Source organism: Neocloeon triangulifer, unplaced genomic scaffold, assembly GCF_031216515.1.
Source record: "Neocloeon triangulifer isolate White Clay Creek 2 clone unplaced genomic scaffold, ASM3121651v1 ptg000015l, whole genome shotgun sequence".
Lineage (NCBI taxonomy): Eukaryota > Metazoa > Arthropoda > Insecta > Ephemeroptera > Baetidae > Neocloeon > Neocloeon triangulifer.
In genome coordinates, this window is record NW_026775557.1 from 2,367,529 (window position 1) to 2,388,692 (window position 21,164).

A 21,164-nucleotide genomic window follows, 5' to 3' on the forward strand; every position below is an offset into this window, starting at 1 on the left:
ACAACAAGCTGGCCTGCGTAATTAACTTTAACGTTGTTAATTTGAAAATTTCAAGAATTTTAAAAAATCTTTATCATTTTTGAAATAAAAATTCATGACTTTTTATCTTGCAAAATTGAATAATTCAACCCCACAAAAATCACGTCAGAAATTAGATTGATATAAGACTCGGCGAAAAATAAATTTATATCTAATTAAAGTATTATTAATATTTCGATTGCCAAGGAACTTTTTGCAAGAGCCCAAAATTTTCAATCTTTCCCGGAGATAGAAAAAAATAAAATATTTTGACAATCCTAAACAAGAACAGACGCCAAATTATGGAAACATTTTTGAGATATGATTAACAAATATCTTGTACGTTAAAAAATAAAATGATTTGATGTTAACTTAATTTTACTTCATAATATACTCTAAAATTTCTTTCCTTTGTAAATATTTTTCTTGATAGCGTAATAAATAATATTTTCTGAAACTTCAACTTTCTTCTCTGAATTCTCTTAAATATGCGTTTAATTTTACATCAGTATCATTTCTCAATTACGCAGCTGGTTGTGATGCGTGTTATCAACTGAGAGGAGAGGCCAATGTGCCAAAAGGCAGGGCAGGGGCAAGGTCGTTGACGTGATTGTGAAAACAAAATATAGATTGGGTTGCTTTTTTTTTTAAATAGGTTACCAAACAAATATCGTGGAACTTTAAAAGCTGTGAGAAATCGGCCGCTATTTCTCGCTTACAAAAAATAAAATATATGTCATATTATGACTTAATTATTTGTAAACTAGTCTGCTTTGGGTTAGTGCAAATAAAGTTAGTAATTTGCATTAGGGGCTAAAAAAAAATTCATTGTCAAATTGAAACTTTTTTTTTGTAATTTACCAAATAAGAAAATGAGCGCTTTATAAAAGCTTTTTATTATCTGTCCTATTTTTATATCTCAAAAAACGTTATGACGACCATCACTTATTGCCAATCATGCAAATCAGCTTAATTGATGAATTGAAAAACGAAATTTCAGGGAAATTAAGTAAAAGTAGTGTCACTACATTAAATTAAATAATCACAATTTTCACGACTCAGCGGCTGTATGAAAGTAAATTATTCGTGGCCTCCATGGAAGCTGTTATTTACAACAATCTAAAACTTTTCAGCCAATTATATTGATCAATGGAAGCGTTGTTTTATAATTTATTCACTTAAATTTATTTTTAATAAACATGGGTGCGTAAGATGGCGAATTTTCAAATCATTCATGTGACATAATAAACCCCTTTAAGCACCATTTAAATCTTATTTTTCAATGAATATGAGTAAAAATCTTCTGGAAAACTTGAATTTTTAGAGAAATTACGCTTTTTTTTATTGTTGAATGCGGCTGAGTTATTATTTTGGATAACAAATTTCCGCGAAAGGGAATAAAAATAAACGATGCAATGCTTTTGAATTCCTTTTGTCAGCTCTCGCGGCACTTTCGTTGCCAAGGAGACGAGTTCATGATGGGGTGCTTATTCGGGAACCTTCATAAATAAATTTTACTGTAAGTGGATGGTGATATTTTAGCTTGTGATGAGTGTGAGTGGAAAAAGGTCCAGCATTTCATCATCACACCGCAATGGCGATGCAAGGACGTCGACGGCGATCAGTTACAACTCGGGCTCTTCTGGCGAGGACAGCTCGGACGATGACTCGGGCGACGACCTAATTTTTCAACAACTCAAGAACAAGACCGCCAGCAACATGGACTGCACTTACTGGGACGTCCAAAAGCTCATCAAATACACTAGGGTAAAAAAATTCAACGAAAACGAGGAAATAATGGAAATTTATGAAATAAAAGATTATTTATTAATGAATTAAAAAGAAATTTTTTACTGCACAGGAGCCATTTAATTATTCTAATAACAGAAAAACGCTTTTATGTTATTTTATCATCCACCTTAATTAATTAAATAACTGTAAAAATTAGCTTTCCTTTTTTTCTCTCTCCACCAAGAGTTTAAATTTAAAATAAGTGAACCCCTGTTTATTATAGTGATAGGCAACCCGCTCTTCATCAGAGGCTAGCAGGAAGCATTTTTACTCCCTCTCAGATTTTATTATTATTATAATTATATTTTTTAACTGTTTTATGAAATGCATTAAGTAATTTTATTTATTTACTTTTAATTTGCTCTCCAATTGATTTTTTATTTGATTTTTTCTAATTAATTTATGAATTAAAAGGCAGGAAATCGTACAGCGACAATTTTGGCTTTGTCCTGCTTGAAAGACCACGAGCTGAACAGCGTTTCTTGTCAGCAAGCAATTCGTGATATCGGAGGAATCGAGGTGCTCATTAATTTACTCACGACGAGTGACGTCAAATGCAAGGTTTGTAATTTAAATAATTATAAATAATATGAAAATAAGCCTCAATCTGCACAGATTGTGGCTCTGCAAGTTTTGTCTGAGCTCGCCAAATGCACTTTGGTGCGAAGGAATATCACGGACTTGGGCGGCGTTCCTCAACTGGTCACTCTACTCGCCTCGCCCAGCTACCATTTGAGACTCCTCGCGGCCCAAACGCTGGCGCACGTGGCGAAAGTCAGCAAGGCGAGCCGCATGGTGCGCAAATCGTACTACGGCCTTGCAAGACTGGTAAGAATAAAATTCAAATTAAATTTTTTTAGTTTATGCTGAAATCAATACTATGAAACAACGCATAAAAATAACATATTGTGAAGTGATAAACAAAATTAATTAAGTTTTAATAAAAATTTAAATTGATCTTCTTTGTTGCGAGAAAAAAATTGTCAAAATTAAAATACAATTGTACTTAGATACAATTTAAAAATTAAAATAAAAAACATTTCAATATTTAGATAATGTTTACTTATTATTGTTTTTTAAACAATAAATGCTTCATTACAATTAATTATCAAATATAACTCAAAAGTAGGCTTTTAATTTACAAATTTTAATAAAAACTTAAAATTAAAATTAATCAGACTTAATAAATTTCAGGTTGATCTCTTAGACATTCCAAGCAGTGTTTTGGAGAGAAAAATCGAATTACTGACCGACGATGAAAAGCAAATGCTGGACGTGGCCCACGCGGGTGCCAGAGCTCTGTGGTCGCTTTCGCAGAGTCAGAAGAATAAGAAGGCGATGCAACGAGCGGGTTGCATACCCTTGCTGGCCAAATTACTCCGCTCGGTGCACACAAACGTACTCGTGCCTGCCGCCGCCACAGTCCAGCAATGCGCAACTGAAGTATTCTCCAACAAATATTATCCGTAGAAAATTATATAATTAATTTTTTTTTTTTTTTAAATCAAAGGAAATTTTTAAATTGGCCATGCAGAAGGAAGGGATGATTCCAGATTTAGTGACTCATCTTTCAAGCAACGATGCTGAATTGCGGAAACACGCGGCGCTAGCAATTTTTAAGGTCGGTTATTAATAATGATGACGAACCGTGATATTGCCATTTGTAGTAAATATATTCAAACTTTCTGATCAAAATAGTGTTTAAATCTAGAATTTTCCAGGAATTTTCATTTTAATCTAGTAAAAGTATTGAAAGCAAATTAAATTAAAAAATCAAACAAAAATTAAAAGTAAGAATTCGCAAACATTTTCCAAAATCTAAAAGCAGCTGTTGTCACCGAGGCATGAGTAAAAAATTTGGAATTTCAATAATTTTTTAATAGTTTTATAATTTAATCATGCATAAATTAATTATTACAGTAAATGAACTTTGTTATTTTCTTTCATTTCTTTTACTAACGAAACAAGTGGATTTTTTTTAGAAAATAAGCATATTAATTGAAGCTATAAATTATTTTAAAAAAAAAACTCCTTATAGTGTGCTGAGGAAAAGGCGACTCGCGATGCAGTGAGACAAAACGGAGGGCTCGACCCATTGGTGGAAATGTTGAAATCAGAGACAGCAATGAAGGACGCCAACAACAAAGCTATAGTGGCTGCTCTGAGCGGCGCCCTGTGGAAATGCGCAATCAGCCCTGAGAACGTGCGACGTCTTGAAGAGTTGCACACCATCGACCTGCTCGTCTCGTGCCTCAAGTGCGAAGACAACGAAGAAGTATGAAAGCCAGTTAAAAAAATTAAAAAGTTACACCTCTGAAAATTTAACTAACAAAAAAATTCTCTCTATCCATTCAAATTTTAAACCTTCAAGGAGAACTTTTTGTACTGAACAGGTTTTGACTAATTTGGTTGGGGCTATTGCCGAGTGCTGCCGTTCGCCCAACAACAGGATCGCCCTGCGAATGGCGGAGGGACTGCCACCTTTGGTATCCTTGCTCTCAGGAACGAACCCAAAACTACTTGAAAACACGGTCCTGGCCCTGGGACACGCGGCCCAGGAGCCGCAGAGTTTGAAAATCTTGCTCGACTTGGACGGGGTGCGACTTGTCTGGACTTTACTCAAATGCTCGGACCCTAAAGTGCAGGCCAATGCCGCCGCCTCTCTATGCCCGTTTATAAAACACTCAGAGGTACAATTTTATAGTATTAAAATTTATTTATTTTTACACTTTTTTTAGCGTTGTTTTGTTTTTTATTTTTAAATTAAATTTAAAAAGCTGTAGCATTATATGCAAATAAATAAAATTATTAGGATTCTGCCGAAATGGTGCGCAGTCTGATCGGGGGCTTCGAATTACTGGTCAGTTTGCTCGCCTCGAACGACATCAGAGTTTTGAGCAACGTTTGCGCGACTGTGAGTTGCATTGCGAGCAAAGACAGGGACAATTTAGGAATCATTACAGACTACGGTGTTGTGGAAATGCTCGCCTCCTTAGTCATAACCGTAATAATATTTCTTATATTGATAAGAAATTTTAAATTATAAGTTTTTTGATAGGAAGACCCAGGTTTGCGCAGCCATTTATCGACGGCGATCGCCCACTGCGCCGATTATGGCTCTAATTGCAGAAAATTTGGACAACTCGGAATTGTGCCAATTTTGGTCGACTACATGACCAGCAACAATTTGAGTGTCCTCAGGGCGACCGCAAATGCCTTGTATAAATTATCCACCGAGCCTTACAACTGCATTTGCATGTTTGACAGCGGCGTCGTGCCAGTGAGAAGAAAAAATATTCAATATAAAAAATAATTAACGAAATTTAATATTACTTTTAGCACTTATTGATGACGATTGGTTACTCTGACGAGCACTTGCAAGAAAGTTCGGCGGGATGTCTGAACAACATAAGAAAAATGGCTATAGCAGCGCAACAAGAATATTAAATGTTTTATTGTATTAAAGCTTAAATACATTTTTGACTAATATTAATTGCAAAAAATAAAAATGTTACATAGCTACGATTAAAAATTTAATTCTCAACAGTGTTTAATTTGTATAAAATTATCCTTTGAATTTTCTAGCAATTAAATAGAAGCAAGATATCTTTAAAGAAAGAAAAAAATTATAATCAATGGACTAATTTAAACAGGATCCATTATTTTCAACAGGACCCGGGGTTTTTAAAAAATGATTTGAAATGATTAATAGTTATATTTATTAATTTAATATAATACTCAATTAAGAGCATTAAGAGCTAGTAAAAATAAAGGAATTATAAAGGTGAAAAATTGAAATTAATTTTTTTTATGCAAGCGACCCTTTGATTTTAGATTTTAATTTCCTTTGGCCAGCGCGATCGTAAATTAGATTAATGCATAATCTGAAATTAGATTTAGAAAAAATAAAGAGGTTTATTTACCCCATGCCTTCATGCGTATCAAGTTCATTCACGGGCATCATCAGAGGAAAGATCTAAATCGCAGTCACACTCTTTCTGACCCCACGTTTTTTCCTCTTCATTTTGCCGTTGATCTTTCCTGCTTATAAATTATTGCTTCTGCACCACGTCTTCACGGACGTCACCAATTAATCAGTCACCAAAAGGGTAATGCGCATTACCCTTTGTTAGTCGCGCGTCGTACAAAATTTAATTCAGTGTTTCAGAAGAAGCAGCAAGATGTGGATAATCACTAAATTCTCGGTATGTCTTCTCATTGTGGGCATTGCTCTAGTGGTGCAAGGTATGTAAATGTTGAATAAAAAATTCATTTATCATAAATCATAACTGATTAATCAATTCTCGCGTGAAATTAGAAGAATTATATATGTATTTCATATACTACTTTATTTAGATCAATCTTTAAATATTTATTTTAATCATGCGATATAGAACATTTTTTAGTTCTTTTACTCTAATTTTTCAGCTTCTGAAGAACCAAAGTTTCATCCACGACAAATCTCTCGCCGGAGCGTAACAGAGGACGTCAATTACGACTCATATTTGAGTGAAACGACCACTAATATTCCTCAAACGGTAGATTATGAAGATCGTTATTCAGATTCCACGGATCGCACTGAAGCTAATCAAAGTTCCACTGAAACTAACTTTGAGGACGTCACTGAAAAATTATAAAAAAAAAATATTTTTTGTTTTATAACTGAAATTTTGTATACCAATTAAACCAAGATGATTTTTTTTACTATTGTTTTTTGTTCCAAAATTTAAATAACGACATCGGAATTAATCTGTGTTAAAAAGGATTATAGAATAAATTTTTTACAATTTTGCTATTGTAATGTGATTTTATTTTATAATTCGGTCAGCGGCGAATTTTCCTGTGAACTGCGCTAGGATGACTTTTTTATACGGTAGGATTCCCAAAGGGAGATATACGGACGGACAAAAATATTACTAATTTATTTTATCTTTTGATATATTAATTTTTCATTTATCCTATTGAATATTCCTCAATAATAATATTTGAATAATGAAGTATAAAACATGTTAGGATTGTTTTTGTATGCTGTATTTTCTAGCAGGAAATATTTTTATGTCTATTCAAAAAGTAGATGTTAAAAATAACTCATGTTTCATTTTTGGCAATTTAGATCATGCAATAATTATGTATTAAAGAGACTCATTTTTCTGACGGCAGCATAAAGTGAAAGGCACTATGGCTCCTTGTAAAACCATTTCCGGTTGGCTGTTTTCTCACCTTTAATTTCTTGGTGTGTCATTTTCCCATTATTTCCAGTTTATATGTGGCATTGCAAAAAAAATCGCAGGATTTTTAAGAAATAAATTATAAGTTCTCCAATTTTAATTTCAAGAATCACGCCGATTCATTGAAAATTGGCTGCAATAATATAACAATTCAATTGTAAGTAAATCATATATACAGATTCGTACAGATTATCACTTGGCATTAACAGTTTCTTACAATTTAATTATGGAAAATTAATTTTTCACAATAATAATTTGCAAATCTGCATTTCTTATATCTATTGAAATCATAATTAAATTGCTAAGTTCTAATTATTAACTGGTAGAAAATAACCAATTTTTTCTGACATAAAAAAAAATATATCCCAAAGATTCTCAACTCGCATAAATGGGAATAAATTCAAATTCTAAAATAAACAATTGCTCAATGCTCAAGCATCCAAAATATTTTAATTAAAAATACAAATTGGGTACACAGACTGTGTTTTCCTAATCGAAATTTAATTAGCAACTGAACACTTAAGTCCATGATTCACTTGGGGGAACTCCATTATTTTCAAGATGCACGAATTTCAATTTTTCCATCATACAATTAATTCTGCTTGCAGAATATCAAAAATCTTAGCAAAATACGGGAACTTTTAGGTTCACTTAATGAAACAAAACAGTCACATTTTTCTCTGTTCAGAATATAAAAAACCTTTTCCGAGTCAAACTGAATCAGAAGCTGACGAATTTCGGGTCAGGCGAGCCTTCGACCTGCTTGCGGTCTCGATGAGCGTGCCAAATGTGTTTTCTCAAACTGTTGTAGTGCTTGTAAGTCTTGTTGCAGTATTCACAGATCATGGGTTCATTTTGCAAGTGCACATATTTTACATGGTCCGAGAGTCGCGTGTTGGTCACAAAGGCCTTGTTGCAGATGCCGCAAATGAAAGACTTTTCGCCGTTAATAAAAGCTGTGCCGTCTGCAGATCTGATTCCTGGGAAAAAGATTTGAAAGAAAAATGAGCGTTGGAGAAAATGAAATAACATGAGTCCAGCCACCACTTTATTAACATGGCTCGTGAAGGGACAAGGAAAGTTTTGGAACAAAAATTAAATTTCCAGTCTTAACTAATTTGGCACGTTGATTTTATTTTCAGGAAAAACCTCTAAAAAATTGTAAACATCACAAAGCTAATCGTCGGCAGTGCTAACAAAGTTGCCTTTTGTTTTTTTTTAGTAACCTAGCAGCCGTTACTTCGCGAAACCAGACTTAAATTCATGGGAAATCTGCTTCAAAATTGTGTCAGGCAGTTCAGGGTGTTTCGAGCGCACATGATCGTTCAGATCAAAGAGCGCACCAAACTTTTTAGGGCAAACAGGGCAGGTGTGCCGTTGAGTCGAGTGAACTCTCATGATATGTTTGTACAAATTTGCAGAGCTGCTGAACCGTTTCTGGCAGAAATCACAACATGCATTATCTCCCTCCTGATGAGGCCTCGATGGGCGCATCGGACCTGCAACAGGAGGCGATCGTCTTCATCTGCACTCGAATTAATCTACTAATGATCTAAAGGGCCAAATATTTTAACTTTTTCAAAATGAGCCAGTAATTTTTTTAAGTTATTTAGTTGCCACCAAAGTTAAATGGGATTAATTAGTGAAATATTAGACCAGAATAGAATTAATTGCGGTTAAAATCTCCCAGGATTTAAATGTTCACGTGGAAAGGCTTGGAAAAATTGTTTGTGTATTACTATAAAATTATTTTATAAATAACAGACAAATTTAGAGACCAAAACAAATAAGTATTAAATAATTTAACAAATTTATATTTTAATTGATTGTAAGGAAAATTACTACCAATTTGATTTCTAAATCGATTTTCTTTGTTCAATTTTAACAAGCATAACCACGAATCATGAAAGAGGAAAAAATTGAAATACCTCAACCTAAATAAGGTGCAAAAAATACAAACCTTGAAATGAGCTGTGCGAACTGCTGCCCTCCGCATCCATGTGGCCTCTCTGTCCAACTGCCAACTGGCCACTCGAGTCCAGACATATTTGTGATTCCAAATCCAGGCTTTCTTCGTGGGCGGAAAAATCGTGCTCGTTGTCGTTGTCTTCGTCGTCAATGAACTCTTCCGGTTCCTCCTTCTGGTTCTTGATTGTGATGAATTGGATCTTCTGGTGCGGCTCTGCAACACCAAGATCCCGTGGCTGCGGCACTGGCACTGGGGGCGGCGGGGACAGCTTGGCTGGCTCCGTCAGTTTTCTCCTTTTGACTTGAGGCGCCTGCGACTCTTGGAACAATTGGCTCACGTTCCGTGAACTTTCCTGTTCGAAAATAAGACAAGAATTATTATAAAACCAGTGAAAAATATTCCTTTTAAGACAAACAACAGCATACCTTGGTGTCATCACCAGTAAGCCCTTTGACTTTTAAAACCTCCGCAGTCTTGAGGAATGTGTTCAGGTCGTCCTGTTTGACATTGACCTCCCCTCGGTACATGAACAGTAGAATGGACTTTAGGTCTGTGAAGCTGACATCTTTTAAAATGATGATGGGGTGGTTGTTTGGGTTTACCTGTGAATTTAGAAAATTCTTTAAATTTGAACTATTGATTTATAGGAAAATTATACTTTAAAAAGGGCCTTGAAATAAGGCGAACACACTGTGAGCACCGCTCTGTGCGCTTGGATGTACTGGCCCTCGCAAGCCAAGGTGACATCCACAAGGTTTTTGTCCTCGAACAGTTCTTGGAACCCGGAGGACAAGTTGCTGTGGAAGTTGTTCCATCGCAGAGAAAACTGCTCGCTATCGTCTTCCATCGCTTTACCTATGGCAACAGGTTCAAACATCGTTATCTAGCGTAATTTTTTTTTTTTAGCCGTATTATAAAAATTTGAATTTGAAAAGGAATTAAACTCAGTTTTAAGAGCAAGAAATAAATTTTGGATGTTTTTCAGAGGCGGAAGTTTGAGATCGGCATCAGTGGGTCATCGAATAGCTTCAAGGGTCTGGGATTTCCGTCTCAAGAGGAAAGTGGTGATCAAAATAATGCGCCTCTTGAAAATTTTCAGTTTCCTGCAAGGAAAGGACAACACGCAAAACTCACCTGTTATCTTGTTTCGACGCAAAGTCAACTTTCAAACTTAAAAATTACGGAAAGGAACCATAAAAGCGGTCCGTCTTAGAACTTTTCCACTTTGGTAAACACGGGAACAAAAACACGAGATAACGGAACGTACGTTCACTGGCAGGAATAACAGTATTCCATTCCTGTTCGGAAAGCCTCGAGACCCAAAGCTTTACTGCTCATGCGCCGGAAAATTCTCAAGATGAAAATATGAAAAAAGGATTCGCTCGAGATCCACTACACCGGCTGCGTTTCCCCTTTAAATAATGTAAACGTTTGAAAATTGGCGGGGAGTTTTAAGTCGGCCTTCGCATCTCCTTAAAAATATACCTTCACCTTTGCTTTTGGCCTATACACGGTTACGCCCCCTCCGGCATCTGCTGATGGCTGGTGTGTTGACGTTTTCGGATTTCGGGGGCTGCCGGCTAGCAAAAAATAGGAAATTCAAGACGTTTTCAACAGAAATGACAAGACCGGAAGATTATAAATTAAACGGATATTTTTCTTGAATCTTTTTATCATTAAAGATGACTGCAGAGGTGCAAATTTCGTCCATCCTCAACAAAGTCATGGTACGGATTTTTTTTTCTAAATAATAACGTGATGTCTTATTTCGTGTCTTGATAGAAAATTGACGCCGTTGAGGAGGCTTTTTCTCTGTACATCGTGCACAAAAATGAGACGAGAGGGCAGAAATACGCCACAATTAGCGAAGACTTGAAAAAAGTATTCTCCAGCCTAAACGCCGAGCAACAGGAAGTGGGAGTCAAACACTTTCTTCTTTTGACGGCAGAGACTTCGAATTTGAGTAGACTCCAGTTGTTGCTCAGCCTATTGGAGCAGCTCGTCGTTGAAAGTGTACTGCCAGCTAGGTAATCTATAAGTTAAGTCCTTAGAAAAAGCATTTGAATCCCTTTATTCAGGATGGTGTGTGAGGCGATTATGACCTGTGAAAAGCTCCAGTACCAAAGGCAGAATTTCTGGGTTGAATGCTTTAAATTAATCTCGAAAATCCTCTCTGGTGTGGATTACAAGGTATGCGATTGAGATGATTTTGTAATTTTCACTAATTTTTTATACATTTTAGGGAGTGAGATCAGTCATGAAGTCATGCAAAGAAAAGGCTCAGAGCATTCCTGCTGATTTGAACGCCTCGATCGCTCCCCAGCTCAAAGCTCTAATGGATGTTCTGGAATTGATATTTGATAGGAATGCTTGTCTTCTCCCAGGATACTTTATTGTGACTGAAATCCAAAAAGCCTATCCTAACAACACCAACTGGCCACACTGGGTAAATAATCAAGACTTCGTAAAAAATTAATCCAAATTATGTCGTATTTTCTATTTAGAAATTGGCAAAACTTTTATCAAGTTTTGTGGAAGGATTTAGACCTCTGGCTCAGATGATCAGCATAATTGGCCGATCTAAAATGCTGCCCATCGTCGAGCACTCGGGTGGTGGTCAAGACAATTTAAACACGTCCTGGCTCCTTGACACCTCTACCTTGAAACTCACTTTCAAGGGCAACCTTCCGTATGAAAAAGACCTTCTCGAGCCTCAAACGAAGCTCTTGAGATATGTTTTGGAACAGCCGTATTCTAGAGACATGGTTTGTCTCATGCTCGGACTGACCAAACAGGTAATTTTGAGGCATAATTTATTTTTTTCTTATTAAAATTTGGTTCAAAAGATGAAGCAGCGGTGTCTTGCCCTTGAAGAGCAAATGGTTGAATTGATGGTGGCCGCAATGGAAAAATCGGAAGAAGAGCCGGTTCAAATGGAAGTCAGCACAGAGGAAAACACCCTTTCCTCAGCAAGTCATTTACTCTGGCAGCATTTGTCTTCACAGCTCATCTACTTTGTCCTGTTCCAATTCGCTAGCTTTCCAGACATTGTTAGCGCTTTGCACAAAAAGGTAAAAGTCCTGTAAAATTTCTTAAATTATAATCTAAGTTATAAATTTTAAGCTGGCTGAAAAAGATCTGAAGAAGGGCAGAGACCACCTAATGTGGGTCTTGCTACAGTACATCAGTGGCAGCATCCAGAGAAATACTGTACGTATAATTTTATAAAAAAAATTGATGTTGTAAATCAATTTTTAATTATTTAACAGCTCAATACTCTACTTCCTGTGCTGTGTCTCTGTGACTTTTTGTACCCTGAAAAAGATCCACTGCCGGTTCCTGACTATAATGAGCCTATCAGCTCTCGTCAGTTGGCGGCAACAAGTATCTGGATTCACCTTTTGAAAAAGGCTCAGACTGAAAATAAAGATATTCAAAGACCAGTGCCAAATGCCTTTAAGAACCACCACGAGTAAGTTTCAAATTATTTGATTTAGCAATAGCAAGCAATTTTGATGTAAAATAACATGAATCAAACTTATTTATTTTGCTTTAGGTTTTTGCAGCACTTAGTGTTGTCAAACAATACTCAACTGACCATGGGCTCCGACTACCGGATTGCGATTCTCTGCAACGCTTACTCGACAAACCAGGACTACTTCACAAGACCGATGGCTGCCTTGGTTGAAACAATATTTGGTAGTCAAAAGCCAGGGCAGACCCCGATTGCAACGCCCAGTGGCATGAGCAACGGTCCAACCACACCACTTTCAATGGAAGTGTTGGACTCGTTAACTGTACATTCCAAGATGAGTCTGATCCACAGCATTGGCACCCATGTTGTCAAACTCGCCCAGTCAAAGTCACATTTGCCTCTCGCCCCTGCCCTCGTCGAGACATACAGCCGACTGTTAGTTTACACAGAAATCGAAACCCTCGGCATCAAAGCATTTATTAGTAAATATTTTGCTATTTTTTTATGTATCGATATTTATTTTTTTAATATTTAGGTCAACTTTTACCAAGTGTGTTCAAGTCTCATGCATGGGGCATTTTGTACACTTTGCTCGAGATGTTCAGCTACAGAATGCACCACATTCAGCCCCATTACCGAGTCCAGCTGCTCAGCCATCTCCATAGCCTGGCTGCTGTTCCACAAACAAATCAAGTGCAGTTGCACCTGTGGTAAGAATCTATTCCCTTTTTTTTAGGTATCTTTTCATTTAATGGCTCTTTATTAGTGTGGAAAGCACAGCCCTTAGGTTGATCACAGGCCTCGGAAGCACAGAAGTGCAACCACAACTTTCTAGATTTACAGGAGAGCCTCAGGTTTTGGTTTCAGTTGAGTCCGAGGAGCTCAACAGGGCATTTGTTTTGACCTTGGCAAGAGCCATCCATGTGACTAGATCAGGTAATTATCTTAGATTTTAGTTTTATAGCAAACAAATTATCTGTACATTATAAAATTTAGGCTACGAATCTTTGTCTGGAACTTGGTACAAGACAGTCCTGAAGGCCATCATGACTAATACACCACATTCCTGGGCTAATCACACGCTAGCGTGCTTTCCGCCAGCCTTGAATGAGTTCTTCCAGACAAATACAGTGCAGAAGGAAAATAAACAGCAGCTCAAAGTAATTTAAATTCTGAGGAAATTCATAACAAATTGTTAGCATTTTACACTGCAGAAAGCTGTCGAGGAGGAGTACCGGAATTGGGCATCTATGACTAATGAAAATGACATAATTGCCCATTTCACTGTACAAGGAACGCCTCCTTTGTTCCTCTGCCTGCTGTGGAAGATGATTCTAGAAACTGACAGGATCAGCCCCATTGCCTACAAGTGAGAAAAATTAAAATTAAGAAAGAAAAATTAATCTTATTATTGTTATTTTTTTTTTTTTTTTTTTTTTTAGAATTTTGGAGCGAATTGGTGCAAGACCACTCTCTGCCCATCTTCGTAAATTCTGTGACTACTTGGTATATGAATTTGCAAATTCGGGAGGTGGGCAGCATGTCAACAAGTGCGTAGACGCCATCAATGATATGATGTGGAAGTACAACATTATTACTATAGACAGGCTGGTTTTGTGTTTGGTATGATTGTTAAAAAAATTTCTTGTCTTTTTATAAAAACTTTTTTAAATAAGGCTTTGAGAACTCAAGAAGGCAGTGAGGCCCAGGTCTGCTTTTTCATCATTCAACTTCTCCTGCTGAAGGCTGCTGAATTTAGAAATAGGGTCCAAGAGTTTGTCAAGGAAAACTCTCCAGAGCACTGGAAACAGTCAAACTGGTATATTTAAACGTCATTTTTTGAATCTGGGCCACTTTTTTACATTTTTCAAAATAGGCATGAGAAGCACTTGGCTTATCACAGAAAGTACCCTGAGAGATTTGCTCCAGATGGCAACATGGACCAAGCTGGAGGGAACTCGTCGTCAGTATACAACACTCTGCCCGTGTACTTTGGCAACGTCTGCCTGAGATTTTTGCCAGTAAAAGAAAACAGATTTTTAAGTAAAAATCTTCCTAACCATCTACTTCTTAGGTTTTTGACATAGTGATTCATCGATTCCTTGAAATTCCCCCAATCATAAAATCACTGGAAACTTTGCTTGAACACCTTGGTTGTCTCTACAAATTCCATGGTATGGAAAGAGATTTTACAGAAAGCAATAATTTTAATCCTAATTATTTCACAGACCGTCCAATTTCTTACTTGTACAACACACTTCATTACTTTGAGCACAAATTGAGAGACAAGGCAAGTCTTCGACGGCGCCTCGTTTCAGCCGTCATTGGCTCTTTGAGAGATATTCGACCCAGTGGGTGGAGCCTTTCAGAGCCTTATCAAAATTACCTTCGTCAGACTGATGACAAACCTTGGAATCCAGAGCTGGACTATTACATTCACCTGGTCGAGCGAGTCGTTGACAGTGCGTTTAGCTTTTGAATACAACTTTTGAGCTGTTAAATAATTCACTTCATTTTAGCACTCAATGGCAAACCACCCATTCCACCAACTGACTGGCGCTTTAACGAGTTCCCTAATGCTGGTGCCCACATTCTCTACGTCACTTGTGTGGAGCTGATGGCAGTCCCAGCCACTCCGAGTGTTGTTGCTGGATTCTTACTAGATGTGGTTTTCAAAGGGTACGATATTGATACAAAAATATTTATGCTTATTTTAATCTTGCTTTGTCAGCTATCCAATGATTCCTGTCAAGGACATGGAGCTATGGATCAACGCTGTGGGTCAAGTTTTGGCTGCTCTTCCCGATGCCTACTGGAATGAGCATCACATCAGATTGACGCAGATTCTCGAGTCAATGAAAGTCTGGAACTACAGAAACACTCCATTCCAACTGTTCAACTTCAAAGAGTGCCATGATGGATTATTGGAGAACAAGTTTGCCTACTCGCTCGCAGTTGCACATTCTCTCTGGCACCACTCCGGAGTTGGACAAATGAGTTTCTTCCCAAGGTCAGCAAAAATTTCTTCACTCTTATATTTATTTTTCAACTATAAAAAAATATTCTGATGCCAACTATTTATTTTTTAAATTTTGATTTTATTCTAACTGAATTTGTTCTCCTTTTAATTAATTAGATTCATCAAGGAGCACATCCAGCCCCATGTGCAGAATGAGGAGCAACTCTTGTTCGCATGCCATCTGATTGGCCCTTTCCTGCAACGGTGCAAACCCGAACAGCTTTTCGAAGTGACTGTTTGTTTGAGAGAGATGCTGGAGCAGGTCGACAAACCTGGGGACCAACTCAAGTACATGGATCCAGTCTGCGACCTATTGTATCCTTTCGCCAAAAATAATTATTTGAAATGTTCATAATTTATAAAACAAATTTCCTTGACCAAAAATTCAGTTACCACATCAAGTACATGTATCTAGGTGATATGATGAAGTCAGAAGTGGAGGGCATTTTCAGAAAACTAAGTCCTGCGCTCCAAGTGAGGCTGCGATTCATTGCACACCTCAATCCGGACGAAAACACTGCGACAGGAGCCGCTTCCACTCCTGCGGCCGTTACACCAACAGCGAGTGCACCCGTCTCAACAAACCCACCACCAGGTCCAGTCAATTAAGCAAAAGGTAATTATTTTTAAATTTATTTTTCTTACAAAGATTTTACAATGTCCATGAATTTCTGCACTCGCTCTCCATCAACCTCGTTTTGCCACCTAAAAAATTCGTGTCCTTAGTTTTGTTAGCTAATTTATATACTTAAAATTTTAATTATTTTTAGGCATTTTAAATTAATTTCTCTTCATTTTTGTTTTTACCTTCCATCTTTCTTGAAATAAGTCCCAACAATAACAGCATCAGCTGATTTTGAAAGCTCTTGAACATTTCCCAAGTCAGTACCAGACCCAACAATCACAGGCAATGAGCTCGATTTCTTCACTCCTTTTAAAAATGAGATATTTTGTAACTTTTCGCTCTCTGAAATTTTAAATAAGCTACCATGGAGGTCTTCCTGATTGACAGGGTCGCCTGTCGAAGTGCCAGTCACGATTAGCCCGTCGGACAGGAAAAACTCTGCAGCTCTTGCCGTCTCTTCGATGCTGACATCAGCCGTGATTGCGTGGGAGCTGAATCATTATTTTGTAATATAATTCTTGATATTTGATTTTTTTAACACTTCTCCTATTTATTTGCGTATAGAGTAGAATTTTGTTATCAAATAAATATAAAAAATCACATATCTGTGAAATTTTTGGTAACTAAAAAAATTGCACACCTGTGTTTTTTCTTAATATCGGTGAAAATCAAAACGTCGTCGGCAGCAATTTGCTTGCGATAACGGAGCAGCGGGCCGGCGCAGGAGTCGTGGTATCCCTCGTCGCCCACATGGCCGAACACAAATCCCTCGGCCCTTATGAATTGCAAATCGGCCGCTTGAGCAACAGCCAGCGCCTCGCAGTTGCCCCCAGCCAGAATCTGCACGCCGCAGGCGATGTGGCCGCCGACGATGCGCTTCACTTCGGCGCACACCCGACTCATGACTGCCGTCGTCTCGGGGCGCAGCTCGTGCGACTTGACATAAGGCACGTCGTGCATGTTCTCGATGCAAATCCCGTCCTGCAAATCTCCAAGTCAAATGAGAAGCTTCGCAAGATACCCGAATTTCTCACGACGTTGCTTTTCTTGTAAACTTGGGCGTCGCGGCACGCTTTTTCGATCAGCCGCGTCACTGACCCGCCGAACAGCGGCGTCCCTATTAACATTCTCAATCAATTCGGGCCCGGATAAATTATATATTTCCGTCTGACCTGGAAGGGCGTCTACGTGGATCATCCCTATCACTGCGACGCGATCCACGTTGAAAATCTTCCGGAATCGCAACATTTCCACTCTGTTAAGAAAATAAAAACAAAAATAAACGTAAAGCGTCCGGTTTGTTGTGACAGCGAAACGAGACGCCTTGTGGCTTTGCGCTGAGGTTTTTATCTTCTAGAAATGCACGCTGGGGTCATCTTTACGTAAGAATGTGACTTACAATTGGCATCCAAAATCAATTTTAAACGCGCGTTTCTATTCAAGTTTATAAAACATAAATAAATAAGTAGCTTATTTTTTATCCTGAATATTATTAGATAATATTTATTTGTTGTTGTTATTTTATAAATTTTTGTATAATTTTTTTTTTATATCTCAATTTTGAAGGAAAGTTACTTTTTTAGCGATATCTGTGCAGGTTATTCTGTAAAAAGCAATTTAATTTTTTTTTAACTGCCAATCAATACAGTTCATCCCCATGCGCGGACAGGAAATGAAAGTATGCAACGAGCGCAACACAGAAGACAAACAGGTTGCAGATTAGCATTATTTTCTCCGCAGCAAAAAACAGGCCCATCTTTTAAATCAAAACCATTAATTTATTCTGCGATATACCATGAAAATTTAAAGTATATAGAAGAATATGAGGAGAATTATTTTGATAATATAAAACTTTCACTGTAAAATGTCAGGCATATCCAAACGTGTATTTTGCGGATAATATAAATTATTTGCTCCGCAACAACTATAAATAAATAGAACACATTTTCAGTTGATTTTTATTTAAGCGTTTTATTTAAATTCAAGATTTTAAATGATTTTGACTTGATTCTTATCCTATTCATGATATTTAGGAAAGAAAATATAACGATTTTTTATTAAATAAAAAATTTCCTTATATTTTAAATTTTAAGGTGTTCTCTGTAACCATGATGATTTTTTAATAAGTTTTTAAATAAAATAACCTCTTTATAAAGAATTTGAAATTAAATCATTTGTTTTAACACAATAATATTGCAAATACAGAGCCTTCTTTATCCTTAATTTCCTTTTGATTAATTAATTCTGAAATAATTTCGTTTAAAGCGGATATGTCTTGAAAATCAAAATAATTTGCTTGACATGTTAAGCAAAAATTTGTCCTTTCTCTACATGGTCAGGAGCACGTTCGCACTATCCGCATCCGCTTCTGGTAAACGATAAATTCATTTAAATGCAAGGCAAATATAATCAGACGCATTTTGCGAAAAATCTGCTCGTCAGGCCGCTATAACTTTGCACTCGCTGCTACGTGCCGTGAATGGAGTTACGAGTCGCGGGGTGGCCCTCGGCAAGGTATTGATTTGCAGCACGGGAGCTGCCGAGCCGAGCCGCGCAGAGTAAACGTGCCATCGAGAGAGAGCAAAGTCGGAGGCGGATCGCGGCGCGCGAGATTGGCTGCGCGTGTTTCGGGGCCTCGCGGTGCCGCGCCAATGGGACGGGTCGCTCGGCTTGGGGGGCCGCGGCCTGCGAGGCCGGCGGGTTGCGGGGTGTGAACGGAGCACGGGCAGGGGCGACGCTTGTTGTCGCGATTTGCCTGGCGCCGGCGAGGGGAGCGCGACTCCCTTCCACGCGAGTTGCCCGCCGTTTGCTTGTTGTTCTTTAGTTTGCCCTCTAATTCGTAGTTTGTGGTTGGACCAAAGCAGCTCACCACCACGCTTTAATGTTGATAAAGTTGGCATAAAAATGTATCCAATGTTTTCTCAACAACATCTGATAGTGTTTTCACAATAAACACCGAGCGCACCAGCATCGACGGCCGCCCCGGCTCCACTCGGTGTTTTGCCGCCTTTAAGGACCAGTGAACAAATAATCTGAGACTGATCGCGTGTTTATTATTTTGACAATCAGTGCCAGTGTCTTCTTTTCGTGAGCGATGCACACCTTGTTCGGCGACCAGGGTGCCTACTACCGCCAGAGCGGCCCGTACTCCATGTCCAACCCGCACCACTCGGCCGGATACACGTACGAGCAGTACTCGTCGGCGGTCACCGCGGCCAGGTACGCACCCTACGCCTCGTCGTACCCGGCGGTGGCCGCCGCGGCCGCCGCCGGCCTCGCCAACCAGCACCACCACGGCGCCAACAAGGACATGGTCAAGCCGCCCTACTCGTACATCGCGCTCATCGCCATGGCCATCCAGAACGCGCCCGACAAGAAGGTCACGTTGAACGGTATTTATCAATTTATCATGGACCGCTTTCCTTACTACCGCGAAAACAAGCAGGGCTGGCAGAATTCGATCAGACACAATTTGAGCCTGAACGAGTGCTTCGTCAAAGTGCCGCGCGACGACAAGAAGCCGGGCAAGGGCAGCTACTGGACGCTCGACCCCGACTCGTACAACATGTTCGACAACGGCAGCTACCTGCGCCGACGGCGGCGCTTCAAGAAAAAAGACGCCCTGAAGGAGAAGGAGGACGCCATGAAGCGGCAACAACAGCAACACCAGCCCCTCGAGATGCTCAAGGACAAAATCGGGATGGAGAAAATCGCCAACAAAGTGGCCGGCGGCTCGTGCAAGCAGCTGAAAAAGGAGCCGGGCGAGGCGGCCGACCTGCGGCCGACGTGTCTGGCCGACAAGTACCACCACCCTGCCGCCTACCAGCACCACCACGACGTCAAACCCATCCTGGAGCACCTCGAGTACCAACAAGAAGCGCCTTCCTCCTTTTCCGTGGACAGTCTGATGACCTCGAGAGAGCACTACGCGGCGGCCAGGTCGATCTACCCTCCGGCGGCCCACTCGTACCAGTACCAGTCGCTGCAGGCCATGGAGGAACTGTCCATATCCAACACCCCCATGCAGCCGCACCACAACTTCCAAAGGTCGTGGTACACGTCCGCCTCGGACAACTCGGAGAACGCGTCGGTCCAGGCGGCCACGTCGGCGGCCGCGGCCGCCGTCATCGCGGCCACCAACGGCTTCAGGGAGATCCTGGAGCCGAACCCGAGCTGCCAGCTCGGCTTCAGCGGCGGCCGCTCCCTCGGCCAGACGGCCGGCGGCCAACTGCAGCATCCGCAGCAGCACCCGGCCGGCAGCAGCTCGCCGCCGTCGCCGTTCCGACCGGCGGCCGCCGCGCAGCCCGCGGCCGCCAACTCGCCCTTCTACAACGTGCAGCGAGCCGTGTGCAACTCGAATTCGCCCAAATATTGAGAAATTCCATTTTTTTACCTTTAAGTTTATTATTATTTTTTTAATCGCCCGCTGAAAAAACTCTCATCGTAATTGTCGTGCAATCGTCCGAGTGATATAAGTGCTGGACCTATTTTATTATCATTTTCATTGTTCAATATGTAAATTATAATTTGGATTTTGATGATCGTAGACTTTTATCAAGACCGAGATCAATGTGTACATATTGTAATATTTGTGAAATCAAAATGGGTAAATCATAGTAATAAAAGTGCGGACCGAAGCGCGCGTGCAAACATTCTCAATAAAATGTGTAATATATAAGGTTAATAATCGCGACACACGCATGTCATCTCGTATGTTGATTGCTTTCAACAAGAACACAATGATATTTATGTCCTGTTGAAATATTCCTTTTTTGAGAGAAAAAAAAGAACGCCGTGGTGTACTTAATTATTCTAATAATAATGGATGATTATTATCAAATGAAATTTTTGCTAATTTTTATTTACAAAACTCGCACCTTTACAATAAGATTGATAAGCAAAATTAATAGACCAACGATGATGCAAAAAAGAGTAAGTTTTACAGATAATTTTTAATTTATTCGCACAATGCATTAATCAATAATTTAATATTAAATTTTATGTCTTTTTTAGTTTATAAGTTATTTAATAATATTTCA

At 38.9% G+C, this 21,164-nt stretch overlaps 5 protein-coding genes and 1 long non-coding RNA gene across 8 annotated transcripts; 4 read left to right on the top strand and 2 right to left on the bottom strand.

The window, feature by feature from the left end:
- The first annotated feature begins 1,630 nt into the window (after nucleotides 1-1,630).
- Nucleotides 1,631-5,371, top strand: LOC132202709 (armadillo repeat-containing protein gudu). Its single transcript, XM_059629802.1, has 10 exons — nucleotides 1,631-1,785; nucleotides 2,224-2,370; nucleotides 2,425-2,637; nucleotides 3,004-3,252; nucleotides 3,320-3,430; nucleotides 3,848-4,084; nucleotides 4,203-4,499; nucleotides 4,622-4,813; nucleotides 4,868-5,089; nucleotides 5,149-5,371. Exons 1-10 carry the CDS (start codon nucleotides 1,738-1,740, stop codon nucleotides 5,254-5,256), a joined length of 1,824 nt encoding a protein of 607 aa, XP_059485785.1. The 5' UTR covers nucleotides 1,631-1,737; the 3' UTR covers nucleotides 5,257-5,371.
- A 420-nt stretch (nucleotides 5,372-5,791) lies between these two features.
- LOC132202713 (uncharacterized) lies at nucleotides 5,792-6,606 on the top strand. The gene is made up of 3 exons (XR_009442396.1): nucleotides 5,792-5,918; nucleotides 5,970-6,054; nucleotides 6,238-6,606. It is a non-coding gene; the product is annotated as an uncharacterized LOC132202713 (long non-coding RNA).
- An 855-nt stretch (nucleotides 6,607-7,461) lies between these two features.
- On the bottom strand, nucleotides 7,462-10,332 carry LOC132202711 (modifier of mdg4-like). 2 transcript variants are annotated; one of them, XM_059629806.1, is made up of 5 exons: nucleotides 10,141-10,332; nucleotides 9,665-9,861; nucleotides 9,432-9,608; nucleotides 8,998-9,358; nucleotides 7,462-8,017 (listed from the first exon to the last, which is right to left on the bottom strand). In XM_059629806.1, the coding sequence occupies exons 2-5, from the start codon at nucleotides 9,851-9,853 to the stop codon at nucleotides 7,758-7,760; spliced, it is 987 nt and encodes a 328-aa protein (XP_059485789.1). In that variant the 5' UTR covers nucleotides 9,854-9,861; nucleotides 10,141-10,332; the 3' UTR covers nucleotides 7,462-7,757. The 2 variants fall into 2 exon arrangements, with proteins under 2 accessions (XP_059485789.1, XP_059485788.1); XM_059629805.1 differs by lacking the exon at nucleotides 7,462-8,017 and adding an exon at nucleotides 8,147-8,536 and having other exon boundaries at nucleotides 10,141-10,330.
- A 197-nt stretch (nucleotides 10,333-10,529) lies between these two features.
- Nucleotides 10,530-16,742, top strand: LOC132202706 (mediator of RNA polymerase II transcription subunit 23). 2 transcript variants are annotated; one of them, XM_059629795.1, is made up of 23 exons: nucleotides 10,530-10,733; nucleotides 10,789-11,033; nucleotides 11,085-11,196; nucleotides 11,249-11,452; nucleotides 11,511-11,801; nucleotides 11,853-12,077; nucleotides 12,130-12,216; nucleotides 12,276-12,478; nucleotides 12,563-12,963; nucleotides 13,017-13,191; nucleotides 13,248-13,417; nucleotides 13,478-13,641; nucleotides 13,681-13,850; nucleotides 13,924-14,104; nucleotides 14,158-14,300; nucleotides 14,358-14,502; nucleotides 14,556-14,655; nucleotides 14,710-14,943; nucleotides 15,001-15,160; nucleotides 15,213-15,491; nucleotides 15,618-15,815; nucleotides 15,890-16,116; nucleotides 16,513-16,742. In XM_059629795.1, the coding sequence occupies exons 1-22, from the start codon at nucleotides 10,689-10,691 to the stop codon at nucleotides 16,107-16,109; spliced, it is 4,152 nt and encodes a 1,383-aa protein (XP_059485778.1). In that variant the 5' UTR covers nucleotides 10,530-10,688; the 3' UTR covers nucleotides 16,110-16,116; nucleotides 16,513-16,742. The 2 variants fall into 2 exon arrangements, with proteins under 2 accessions (XP_059485778.1, XP_059485779.1); XM_059629796.1 differs by having other exon boundaries at nucleotides 13,696-13,850.
- On the bottom strand, nucleotides 16,121-17,468 carry LOC132202712 (uncharacterized protein F13E9.13, mitochondrial). Its single transcript, XM_059629807.1, has 6 exons — nucleotides 17,298-17,468; nucleotides 17,160-17,242; nucleotides 16,766-17,106; nucleotides 16,489-16,616; nucleotides 16,308-16,431; nucleotides 16,121-16,205 (listed from the first exon to the last, which is right to left on the bottom strand). The coding sequence occupies exons 1-6, from the start codon at nucleotides 17,371-17,373 to the stop codon at nucleotides 16,142-16,144; spliced, it is 816 nt and encodes a 271-aa protein (XP_059485790.1). The 5' UTR covers nucleotides 17,374-17,468; the 3' UTR covers nucleotides 16,121-16,141.
- A 1,520-nt stretch (nucleotides 17,469-18,988) lies between these two features.
- On the top strand, nucleotides 18,989-20,955 carry LOC132202450 (fork head domain-containing protein crocodile). The gene has a single exon (XM_059629374.1). It carries the CDS (start codon nucleotides 19,220-19,222, stop codon nucleotides 20,498-20,500), a length of 1,281 nt encoding a protein of 426 aa, XP_059485357.1. The 5' UTR covers nucleotides 18,989-19,219; the 3' UTR covers nucleotides 20,501-20,955.
- Nucleotides 20,956-21,164: the final 209 nt, after the last annotated feature.